Below are 12,069 nucleotides of genomic sequence, written 5' to 3'. Positions count from 1 at the left end.
CTTCCTGTTCCGGGGCAGAGGGAGCATGAAAACGAAGAGCCGACAGGCGCGTGGCACCCCCTCCCCCAGCGGCGTGCAGCCGGGGGGGGGTTCTTTCGCCGTGGGGGGTCGCGCTGCACCGGGGGGGGTTATTTCGCCGGGGTGGGTCGTGCTGTTCCGGGGGGGGCGCTGCACCCGTGGGCGGGGCGCATCGGCGATCCGCCCCGGGTGTCAGCGCCCCTAGGAACGCCACTGGCTACGCCCCTGCTGTGGATTAAGAACTGGTTAAAAGATAGAAAACAGAGAGTAGAGTTAAACGGTCAGTATTCTCAATGAGTCTGTGCTGGGACTGCAGCTTTTAAACATATTTATACATTTTCTAGAGATGGTAATAACTGGTGAAGTAATTTCATTTCCTGATGACGCAGTTATTCAAAGTTGTTAAATTGCAGGAGGGACCTTGCAAGACTTGGAGACTGGGCATCCAAATGGCAGATGACATTTAATGTGAGCAAGTGCAAAGTGATGCATGTAGGAAAGAGGAACCTAAGCTATAGCTACATGATTCAAGATTCCGTATTAGGAATCACCGCCCTGGAAAAGGATTTAGGTGTCATCATTGATGATACATTGAAACGTTCTGCTCAGTGTGCAGTGGTGGATAAAAAAAGCAAATAGAATGTTAGGATTTATTAGGAAAGGAATGGAAAACAAACATGAGAATATTATAATGCCTTTGTGTCGCTACACGATGCTAGCACACCTCGAATACTGCGTGCAATTCTGGTCACTGCATCTCACAAAAGATATAGCAATATTAGAAAAGGTACAGAGAAGGGCGACAAAAACGGTAAAGGGGATGGGATCATTTCCCTATGAGGAAAAGCTAAAGAAACTAGGCTTTTTCAGCTTGGAGAAGAAACAGCAGAGGGGAGATTTGATAGAGGTCTATAAAATACTGCGTGGAGTTGAACGGGCAGACGAGAATTGCTTGTTTACTCTCTCAAAAAATACAAGAACTAGGGGACACGCAATGAAGCTACTAAGTGGTAAATTGAAACAAATCAGAGAAAATATTTCTTCACTCAATGTGTAATTGAACTCTGGAATTCATTGCCAGAGAAGTGGTAAAAGCAGTTAGCTCAGCAGGGTTTAAAAAAGGTTTGGCTAATTTCCTAAAAGAAAAGTCCATAAGCTATTATTAAGATGGACTTGGGAAAATACGCTGCTTATTTCTAGGACAAGCAGCATAAAATCTGTTGTACTCATGATTTCTTGCCAGGTACTTATGATCTGGATCGGTCATTGTAGGAAACAGGATACTGGGCTTGATGGACCTTCGGTCTGTCTCAGTATGGCAACGTTTATGTTCTTATGCTCTCTGCGCGAAGATTCTGTCTTTGGGGGGAGAGCGGAACGTAGGGAAAGTGGATAAGAAGGAAATCCAGTCTGCTTCCTTTTGTTGTGCAAGACGATATCTTTTAGTAAAATGTGCAAGACATTTCAGCCTGATGGAGTCCACACTGTCTTCTTTTACTGCAGAAATTGAAAAGGCTCTCAGCGAAATACAAGACTGACAAGACCTACTCCACCACTGCAGCGGAGATGCCAGAGAACATTAAGAAAAACAGATATAAAGACATTTTACCCTGTAAGTGTGGTTACAGCCTCATTGTGCGCTCTTTCATTACCATCCGGTTACATCATCTGTCATTAGGATAGCCACCTTGTCCCAGATCAGCCGTAGAGGATGATCCACTCCTGGTTTTGCAACAGGGAGTTGTAATTCTTGTTTCTTTACAGAAATCAATGGGAATGAGCAAACCTGCATTCAATGAGGAATATAGGACTGCATCAACCTGAACAGTGGGTCTGGGGTGAGGTGGCAACTCTACCCAGGCCTGTGGCAAGCTGCCTGCAAGACACCTCTATGACCTACTTTGGCTGGCAGGACAGGATGTGGCTCTCACTCTAAGGGACCCTTTTACTAAGCTGTGTAGGTGTCACGTCTGTGGTCGAGACCCCTCTCAGGCTTACCTTATTTCTGGTGGTCAGCTTCTACGCTGGCTTCTGTCTGGTCTTTCTGAGTCAGTTCCGTCTCTGTCTCTGTGTGCTGTTTCCCGTTCCAGACTTCAGCCCAGTCCAGTCTGGATCTTTCGGCCTGGCAGACTTGCTTGTCTTGTTTGAGCCTGCACAGCACCCGTAGCTGCCTGGTGATTGCTGCAGCTTGAATCTCAGCTGCTGCTGGGCTTATTAGCCATTTGGAAACTCTCTGCTTTACCTTTGCATCGCCTAAGGCCCTGGTTTGTCTGCACTTCTGCCTAGTCCAGTTTATAGTCTGAATTATTGCCTGATACTAGTTAGTCTTGTGTAGCTTCTTGTACTGTATTGCTTGTTTCCCCGTCTTGTTTCTTGGTTGTGTGTCTTTGTCTAGTTCTAGGTTGTCTGTGTTTCTGGTTCAGTGGCTGCCTGGCAGCTTTCAGTTCTGTTTCTTATCTATCAGTGTTTTTCCCCTGTTTCAGTGGCTGCTTGCAGCTTTCAGTTCTGTCCCTTGTCTGTCTAAGAGTCCTAGTCTAGTATTCTGCCTAGCCTCCCTGTGTGTTCTAGTCCTTGTGTGTATCCTGCTTGTATCCAGTTCCGGCCCTGTCTGGTAAGTCCTGCCGGCCACCTGCACTCAGGGGCTCAACTCCTGAGGAACGATGGTCAAGTGCAGGAGAAGTCTAGCTGGCCCTGTCAGTGTTTTGCCTTATCCCTGTGTGGGGTGGTTTTGCCTGCCACTGCCGCTCCTCGGCAGTGGCCCAAAGGCTCACAATCCTAGTTCCTGCCTGGAAAACGTGACAGTAGGTGCGTACGCGCATCCTACGGCCGGCTACCACATGGCCCAGGCGGTAATTTCATCTTCTATGCATGCCCACTATGCTCCCCAGAAACGTTCTGTCTCGTGGCGCTAACTGGGTGGTAATCAGCATTGTACGTGCGCTGATGATTATCGCCCGGTTAGCGCATGAGACTTTGTCGCTAGGTCAATGGGTGGCGGTAAAGTCTCAGGCCCAAAATGGACTCGTGCCAATTTTTATTTTGTCGCACGTCCATTTTCGGCTTTTAAAAAAAAGGCCTTTTTTGCAGGTGCACTGATAAATGGACCTGCGTGTGACCAATGCACGCGTCTACACCAGCGCAGGCCACTTTTCAGCGCAGCTTAGTAAAAGGACCCCTAAAGCAGCAATCTTTACTATTTTTCTGGTGGGGACCACTTGGAAATAAAATCTCAATGTGAGAGTCAGGATTGTCATTGGGCAAAGTGAATAGCACAGTGGGCACAGATGGTGGTGGTAGGGGGGGGGGGAGAGAATTCCTCCTCCAATGACACAGTAGTGGTTTCCCCCTCTGATGATGTGGTCAGCCTGGCTGTTTAAGTGACTCATATAACTAAAATAAAGTCCAGTCCCTGCACTTTCTCTCCGTATTCCCCTCAGACAGTCTCTATTCATGGCCCCCAACCAATCACCCCTCGCATATTCTCCCCCGACTTCTCTTCCCTTCCATGCTTATCCCCTCCAAACTGCAACCAGTCTCGGTTCCTATTCTCGCCAGTCTCCCTTCACCATCCTGTCTCTGCCCTCAACCCCTTCAAACTGGCCTTCTCTCAAGGTTTCCTTTTTTCTTGCAGTTTTCAGAATTACGTTACCATAATGCAAGAAAATCACATTTTGAAAACCACATTCAATCAAAACAATAGAGTCATAAAGAAAGTAAAAAATCATAGCTCACATCATGGAGAGAAAGAACCTTTCTTTGGAATTTAAAAAAAAACTACTACTACTATTTAACATTTCTAAAGCGCTACCAAGGTTGCGCAGCGCTGTACAATTATCAAAGAAGGACAGTCCCTGCTCAAAGGAGCTTACAATCTAAAGGACAAAAAGTGCAGTCAATCAAGATTGAGGCAGTCTAGATTTCCTGGATAGAGGTACAATGGTTAGGTGTCGAAAGCGGCATTGAAGAGGTGGGCTTTGAGCAAGGATTGGAAGATGGGTAGGGAGGGGGCTTGGCGTATGGGCTCAGGGAGTTTATTGCACGCATAGGGTGAGGTGAGGCAGAAAGGGCAGTTGGCGGTGGTGAAGAAGGGTACTGAGAGGAGGGATTTGTCCTGTGAGCGGAGGTTACGGGTAGGAGCATAAGGGGAGATGAGGGTAGAGAGGTAGTGAGGGGCTGTAGATTGAGTGCATTTGTAGGTTAGTAGGAGAAGTTTGAACTGTATGTGGTACCTGATCGGAGGCCAGTGAAGTGACTTGAGGAGGGGGCTGATATGAGCATATCGGTCTAGGCGGAAGATAAGACACGCAGCAGAGTTCTGAACAGATTGAAGTGGGAATAGATGGTTAAGTGGGAGGCCAGTGAGGAGTAGGTTGCAGTAGTCAAGGCGAGAGGTAATGAGAGAGTGGATGAGAGTTCGGGTGGTGTGCTCAGAGAGGAAAGGGCGAATTTTGCTGATGTTATAGAGAAAGAAGCGACAGGTCTTGGCTGTCTGCTGGATATGCGCAGAGAAGGAGAGGGAGGAGTTGAAGATGACTCCGAGGTTGCGGGCAGATGAGATGGGGAGGATGAGGGTGTTATCGACTGAAATAGAGAGTGGAGGGAGAGGAGAAGTGGGTTTGGGTGGAAAGACAATGAGTTCGGTCTTGGCCATGTTCAGTTTCAGGTGGCGGTTGGACATTCAGGCCGCAATGTCGGATAAGCAGGCCGATACTTTGGCCTGGGTTTCCGCAGTGATGTCTGGTGTGGAGAGAGAAAGCTGGGTGTTGTCAGCATAAAGATAAATAATCCCAAAACACACCCATTCATATTCTGAAAATCCTAATACAAGTAAATAATCGATATCACTTATTCAGATTTACCACAGTGAAAAATGTCCATATGCAGAAGTTCTAAAAAGATGGGTTGATGTGAATAGTTTGTTCACTCTTTCCAAAAATACTAGGACTAGGGGGCATGCAATGAAGCTACAAAGTGGTAAATTTAAAATGAATCGGAGAACATTTTTCTTCACTCACCGTGTAATTAAACTCTGGAATTTTTTAATCGCCCCAACAAATGTTCCTTCTAAGCTGAGTGGGAGTTCTCCAGTGGGGAGGGCGGTGCTTCAATATTGTGTTTTCTATCACTGGGGACAGGCAGGTTCCCTGGAGTGTTGCAGAGTTTGCCTATCTCTTACTATTGAAAATGTGATCGTACAACAGCCCCCCCCCCCCCCCCCCCCGCTGGCAGGACTGTAGGTGGAGGATTCCCGCTCTGCTTAGAGGGAACAGTGCCCCCAACATTTCCTGAGGACAGTGGTGTTTCTAGTTCGGCTGCCACCGGGGGCGGATCACCACTGCACCCCTCCCAGGCACTACACCCTCCCAGACACAACAACCCCCCCCCCCTCCCGGCGCATCACCTCCCCCCTGGCATATCACACGCACACACACACACACACCCTGCGCACCGCTCTTGCCTCCTGGGGTTCCTGGGAGCAGTCGTATGGCTGTCGGCTTCGCCAGTTCCCTTCTCCAGAACAGGAAGTAACATCAGAGGGATCAGGGAACCAGTGGAGCCGACAGCCATATGACTGCTCCATGCACCCTCTCAGCATGCACCCAGGGTGGACCGCACCCACCGCCCCGCCCTCGGTATCACCACTGCCTGAAGAAGTTTGTTGGTGTCTGAATAGCTCTTCTATTTTCTCCCACCACCTCCTGAGTCTTCAGCCAGTTTGAACTGCCTGATGCCTCCTTCACTGCTGCTTCAGCCTCATGAGAAAGGTGTGGGAGATCGGGAAGTCCATGGTTCAAAGTTAGGAGAGCTGCATGGTTCCAGTAGAAAACAGAACAGCTGTTATGGGTGGAGTGTCAGCAGCAAGTCTTGAAACAAGGTGGGGAAGAGTGTCTATTGGGGAAGAGTTAGGGGGCTGCGCATAAGGTCAATGGGGACTGCCACTGGCCCCCAGGCAATGCAGTGAAGAACATTGCTCTAAAACAGGGGTTCTCAACCCAATCTTCAGCCAGCCAGGTTTTCAGTATATCCACAACGAGTATGCATAAGATAGATTTTTATGCACTACCTCCATTGTATGCAAATATAGCTCACGCATATTCATTATGGGTATCCTCAAAACTCGACTGGCTAGGTGTGTCCTGAGAACCCCTAAAAGGCTACCCAAGAGCTGCCAGGACATCCATATCAGAGGTGTGGAAGAACTCGTTCTGATGCTTTATGGAAGAAAAGCCTTCTTGGCGTCCATATCAATATACATTATTTTGTCATGAACTTTCTTTAACTTAGCTTCCTAGTAAGTGTCTACTTTTTCCCATCCTTCAGGATTTCCAAACGTCTTTTGCAGAACGTTGTGCTTGGTTATGGATATCTGATCCTCTTCTGTGTTTTCCCCACAGTTGATCACAGCAGAGTGCAGCTCTCGCTCATAACGTCAGACAATGATTCAGACTACATCAATGCAAACTTTATGAAGGTACGGCCTAGTGTCATGAATGCCGAGAGCCATGTGCTAGAGGAATGCACGTCTTACACCTGCTCCCCAAGAAATCTAGGTTTCATACCAGTGCTTGTTTCATGAAGTGCTCCACAGGAGGGATTAGGGGAGGTCACTCCCTTAATCCCCACTGTTTCTTGTCCCTCAAAAACAACAGTGTTCATGGATGATGGACTCTATGACGACACTGGAAAATATACAGTAGATTTGTACATTTCTAAAATGACTAACCAGTGGCGTACCTACCTTATATGGCACCCAGGGCGGGGCAGAGCACTCACCCCCTGGGCAGTGCACCCCCCTCCTCCAAGCAAGGGGGTGTGTGGAGCAGACATGCGCTACTGGCTCTGCCGGTCTCCTGCCCCCTCAGACGTCAACTTCCTGTTCCAGGGCAGGGAACCGACAGAGCCGAAAGTGTGGGCCTGCTTCACACACCCCCTCACTGCTGGCACCTGGGGAGGCCCGCCCCCACCGCCCAGCCCTAGAGTGACTAACATACACATGTATTCTGGCACATAAACGTGTATGGGGTAACAGTAGTGTTCCTTGGTCAGCTGCCACCCAGAGCGCCAGGGCAGATCATCGCTGCACACCCCCCCCCCACTCGGGTGCAGCATTCCCACCCCCCACCCCCCGCATTGTTCTTACCTCCTGGGGTGCTGAGAGCCAGTTCCATGCTCCCTCTGATGTCACGCACAGCTGCTCCCTTCAACCCCCCCCCCCCCCTGCAGCGTGCACTGGTGTTGGGCATGCGTAGACGCCTACACAGCTTAGTAAAAGGGTCCCTTAATAGTTAAAACTCCCATCATCCAATCTGTGCAAAATACTGGTGGAAGCTTTTCGATAGGGATGTGCTCTGATGTACCTTAGTCAGCTTTACAAAACAAAGCAAAAAAAAAAAATGTTCTTAAGATGTAAAGCTCCGGCAATGTCCTTAGGAGCTTTATACATGGCATCAGTTTCCCTCTAAAATGTCTAAAAGAAATCAGTTACTCTGTTTATCAACAGGGTGCGGTAGGGAAAATATCATTGTCTCTCCTGCATTTCACAAGCCCTTTGGACATTAACCAGGAAAGGGGGTTTCTTTAATTTATTTTATTTATTTGGTGCATTTTTACCCCACATTTTCCCACATGAGCAGGCGCAATGTGGCTTACATTAAATCAAGAGGATACAATACAATACATTGATGGCACAGAATCGGAATGTGACAGGAGGGGAAGGTACATGAGATGACACGGGGTAAATGTCAGGGGTGAAGTGCCAACAAGCGAGAGAAGTTAAACATTGGAGGCAGGTCACAGAAGACTTTCCATTTTTCTTTAAGTAATATGGTCTGCATTTTATTTCAGGGGGTGTATGAGCCAAGGGGCTATATTGCTACCCAGGGACCCCTGCCGCACACCGTCCTGGACTTCTGGAGACTCATTTGGGAGTACAAAGTTCTGGTAAGATGAAAGCTATTCATCTCTTACTGTGGGGTCCTTCTACTAAGGTGCGCTGAAAAATGGCTTGCGGTAGTATAGGCGTGGGTTTTGGGCACACGCTGATTCATTTTTCAGAGCACCTGTAAAAAAAGGCCCTTTTAAAACTTTTTGCCAAAAATGGATGTGCGACAAAATCAAAACTGACACACTTCCATTTTGGGTCTGCGACCTTACCGTCAGCCATTGTCCTATCAGTAAATTCTGACGCGGTAACCGGGTGGTAATGACCTACGCGCATCAAATGCCACTTGGCACGCATCCGATACGCGCATCCGAAAATAAAAAGTTTTTTTCGGTGCCAAAAACATATCTTTGCTGGCGGGAACGCTGTCGACCTCTGCCTTAAGGAAGCAGCATGAGGAGGAAGGGAGATGCGGCACTGTATTTATTTGGCTGGCGGGGGCTTCGGCATCCCCACCAGGAAAGGTAAAGGGAGAGGGCCCAAAGTGGGGGGGCCCAGGCCCCCAAAGTCCTCCTGTAGCTATGCCACTGTAAGCACTGAAGTTCTGTTATAGAATACTAGTATAACCCGATATTGGGGTGCCTGACATTTAGCTCCCCGCAGTTACACCAATCATAGAGCTGGCATGAGTGCAGTGACCTAAATGCGGCAGAGAAGCATGAAAATGACAGTATTCTATAAGTTACAGTATAAGTGGGAGCTTTGCCTATGTCCCGCCCGTGCTCCGCCCCTGTGTACACCCCCTGTGGAAGCTAAGCAGGTATTTGCAGAATAGCGCCCCCTAGCCATCCCGCTAAATGTATGCACATACGAGCATTAGTGGTAGTATTCTAATCAATTTCCAGTTTACAGTTTATTTCAAGTTTAATGTACCGCCATTAGGGAATATCGACATGGTGGCTTTCAATAGTACAATACTTAAAATCTAAAATCTAATCAAAGAAAGGGTAAAGGTTCATATATTTTGATATATTGCCTTTCTGTGGTACAGCCAAAGTAGTTTCCATATGTCATATGCAGGTTCACTCCATATACCTTAAATTTTAAAAGATTACCTGCTTGACCACACTTGTAACATATGAGAGGCCTCCGGTCCTCTTGAAATGAGAACCTCCCAGCATTCTCACACCATTGTCCATGATGCCAACCTGCATTTTTTTCTGCAGTATTCTTCTTCTTCCCAGTAATCTTCTCTATTATAATCTGCTCCTCGATCCCAAAATCTTCTCTGTTTCTCCATTCTGTGGCTGGGAGTGAACTCAGACCTTCGGGGGACCTAAAAATTAGCCAGAAAGAACCCACTGATACACATTCCACAGTACACTTTAAATTTACAGGCAAGGCCACCCCCAGGGTGTTAAGTGGGGTGATTTATCCTGTCCGTGACGCCAATTGTAAACCCCCTGGTGGCAGAGCAAGGTATTAAATGATGGTACCAAATATGTCACAGTGTTTCCCCGAAATGACTCAACACCAACCAGGGAGTTTTACTAATTAAAAAAAATATTTTCTTTTTATTGTTAAACTCCCTGGTTGGTGTTGAGTCATTTCGGGGAAACACTGTAACATATTTGGTACCATCATTTAATACCTTGCTCTGCCACCAGGGGGTTTACAAACCCGATAGAAAAGAACCAAGACATGTCCATTTGGATTCAATCAACATGTGGATGCCTGGGTTATAGAGTTGCCCTTGACTATGAGCAGAGCAGTGTGATCCATCAAGAGTCACATTCTGCCTGGTCTGCGACTGAGGCTGGACTTGGTGTCCAACGATTTGTTTCCATTTCTTAACTGTCGGTTACTTCTGAGAGCTTCGTCTGCAGCCCCAGTACAAAGGGTGACGTCTGCATCGTTCCTCCTTCCACTTCCCCACAGGGTAGGACTCTGCCCAGTCACTTTTCTGTTTTGCTTTTCCAGATCGTGGTAATGGCTTGCATGGAGTTCGAGATGGGCAAGGTAAGGAGCGACAAACTATGTTACAGCAAAGAGCATGCTTAGATTAACCAGGATGCAGGAATGGTTGCCAGGTACGGCAAGTTCTGTGGGGCAGGTTAAGCCGGTTCTGATCCTGAACTGCAAGTCTGGATCGCCTGTGAAATGATAGTGCTGTGCTTTAGGGGAACACAAAACTTCAAGCCCTTACATTCAATAGCCAGTATAGTATCTTATTATAGCAGAGAAATTTCTGCACGAGATACGAGGCAGTCTGCCATTCACAGGATTTGTATAAGAAGTGAAGGCAGAGCATATGAAGTCTTTCCCCCCCCCCCACCCCCCACCCCGGTAAGAACAACACAGACAGAGAGAGATAATCTTGCTTCACTGTTTATAGGAAGTCTGTTCAGTAGCAAGTTTCATATATAAAGTTAGTTCAATAGAACAGCAATATTCGGAGGGGTGTCATGCAATGGCGATTCTAGGTCAGCTGCCACCCGGGGCGGATCGCCGCTGCGCACCCCCCCCCCCCCCGGGTGCAGCAGCGTCCGTCCCCCCAGGGTGCAGCATGACACTCCTCCTGGCGCAATGACACCCCCCTCCCCGGCGCATCAAGCCCCCCCTGGCACAATGACACCCCCTCCCCGGCGCATCAAGCCCCCCCCCCCCGGGTGCATTCTTGGCTGCTGGAGGGTGCAGAGAGCAGCCGTGCGCCTGTCGGCTCCACTGGCTCCCTCTGCCCCGGAACAGGAAGTAACCTGTTCCAGGGCAGAGGGAGCAGGGAACCAGCAGAGCCGACAGACGTGCGGCTGCTCTATGCACCCTCCAGCAGCGTGCACCCGGGGCGGACCGCCCCCACCGCCCCGCCCTTCCTGGCCACTGGCGTCATGTACTGCGCCTGCAGGAAGAGGATTCAGTGCTTCTCCAGTATTGTAATACTATGAGCTGAAGAGAGCAACACTGGAAGCATTTTGTCTGAGTTTGCAAAGAGTGATTGCATGACATATCTAATCAATTCCCAATGTGTGTCAAACAATTATAATAAAATACAATTTATAGAAGAAAGCATTTTATTACTATATGGAATCCATACTTGCAAAATATCTCTCATAAAGCAAGAAGTGCGGTACTTAATAATTTGGGTAAACCCTAACTTGCGGAGAACCCAGTAGACATATGCTCCTTGTGTTAATTAGGTAAAGTCTGGAGTTAGATTTTGAAGGAACGATACCATGAAGTAAGAAGTTCAGAGTAGAGGTTATGGGAGGGGGTTGGTTGAGGGGGAGTTAATGGAATAAAATTGATGATACAGTTAAGATGTATATAAATGCATAAGATGGATTACTATGATTATAGAATGTTTGTCTTTTATAACTCTGTTCCAAATGTTTGATCATCAATAAAAATTGTTTAAATATAAAATACAATTTATAAAAAATACAATTGCACCTGTAGCAAAAAAAACAACAACAACCCCAAAACCCTAAACAAAATGAAAATTCCCACAAATGACGCAGGAAACAATACAAAATGAAGATTTCTGGGCTGCACACCCTGAGTGAAACAGTTATTCAGGAAAAAGTTGCAAAATGAACGTGATTTTGTTTTCCATTTCCTGAAATGTGATTGTCAGAGGATAGTGGTTTCTGTTTTTATGTCATTCTGATGGGCATTGCCATTGGATGATGGGTCACTGCCTCAGAAGACCCTACAGTGAAGTGTCTTTAGCCGCCAGTAAATTTCCCAAGAAGCACCCAGGCCTTTAAGATCACATGAGGCTACCAAAATCCTTTCTACAAATCTTTATTTTTGTTACATTTGTACCCTGCGCTTTCCCACTCATGGCAGGCTCAATGTGGCTTACATGGGGCAATGGAGGGTTAAGTGACTTGCCCAGAGTCACAAGGAGCTGCCTGTGCCTGAAGTGGGAATCGAACTCAGTTCCTTAGTTCCCCAGGACCAAAGTCCACCACCCTAACCACTAGACCACTCCTCCACTGTTGCTACTACTTGAGATTCTACGTGGAATGTTGCTATTCCACTAGCAACAATGTGGCCGCGCAGGCTTCTGCTTCTGTGAGTCTGACGTCCTGCACATACGTGCAGGACATCAGACTCACAGAAACAGAATCCTGCGCAGCCTTCTACACGGAATGTTGCAGAATAGCAAC

The 12,069-nt window shown here is 47.6% G+C and overlaps 1 protein-coding gene across 1 annotated transcript in view; it reads left to right on the top strand.

Annotated features, from left to right (window-relative positions):
• PTPN22 (protein tyrosine phosphatase non-receptor type 22) overlaps positions 1 to 12,069 on the top strand; it is an 85,355-nt gene that overhangs the window by 23,777 nt on the left and 49,509 nt on the right. Inside the window, 4 exon segments of the mRNA XM_030221142.1 lie at positions 1,522 to 1,630; positions 6,414 to 6,490; positions 7,864 to 7,959; positions 9,881 to 9,919. Of these exon segments, the coding sequence (XP_030077002.1) occupies positions 1,522 to 1,630; positions 6,414 to 6,490; positions 7,864 to 7,959; positions 9,881 to 9,919 (321 nt within the window).

The sequence above is a fragment of the Microcaecilia unicolor genome, chromosome 12, assembly GCF_901765095.1.
Source record: "Microcaecilia unicolor chromosome 12, aMicUni1.1, whole genome shotgun sequence".
In the NCBI taxonomy this organism is placed as follows: domain Eukaryota; kingdom Metazoa; phylum Chordata; class Amphibia; order Gymnophiona; family Siphonopidae; genus Microcaecilia; species Microcaecilia unicolor.
The sequence above is the reverse complement of the archived record's forward strand: the minus strand, read 5'-3'. Positions and strand labels throughout refer to the sequence as shown.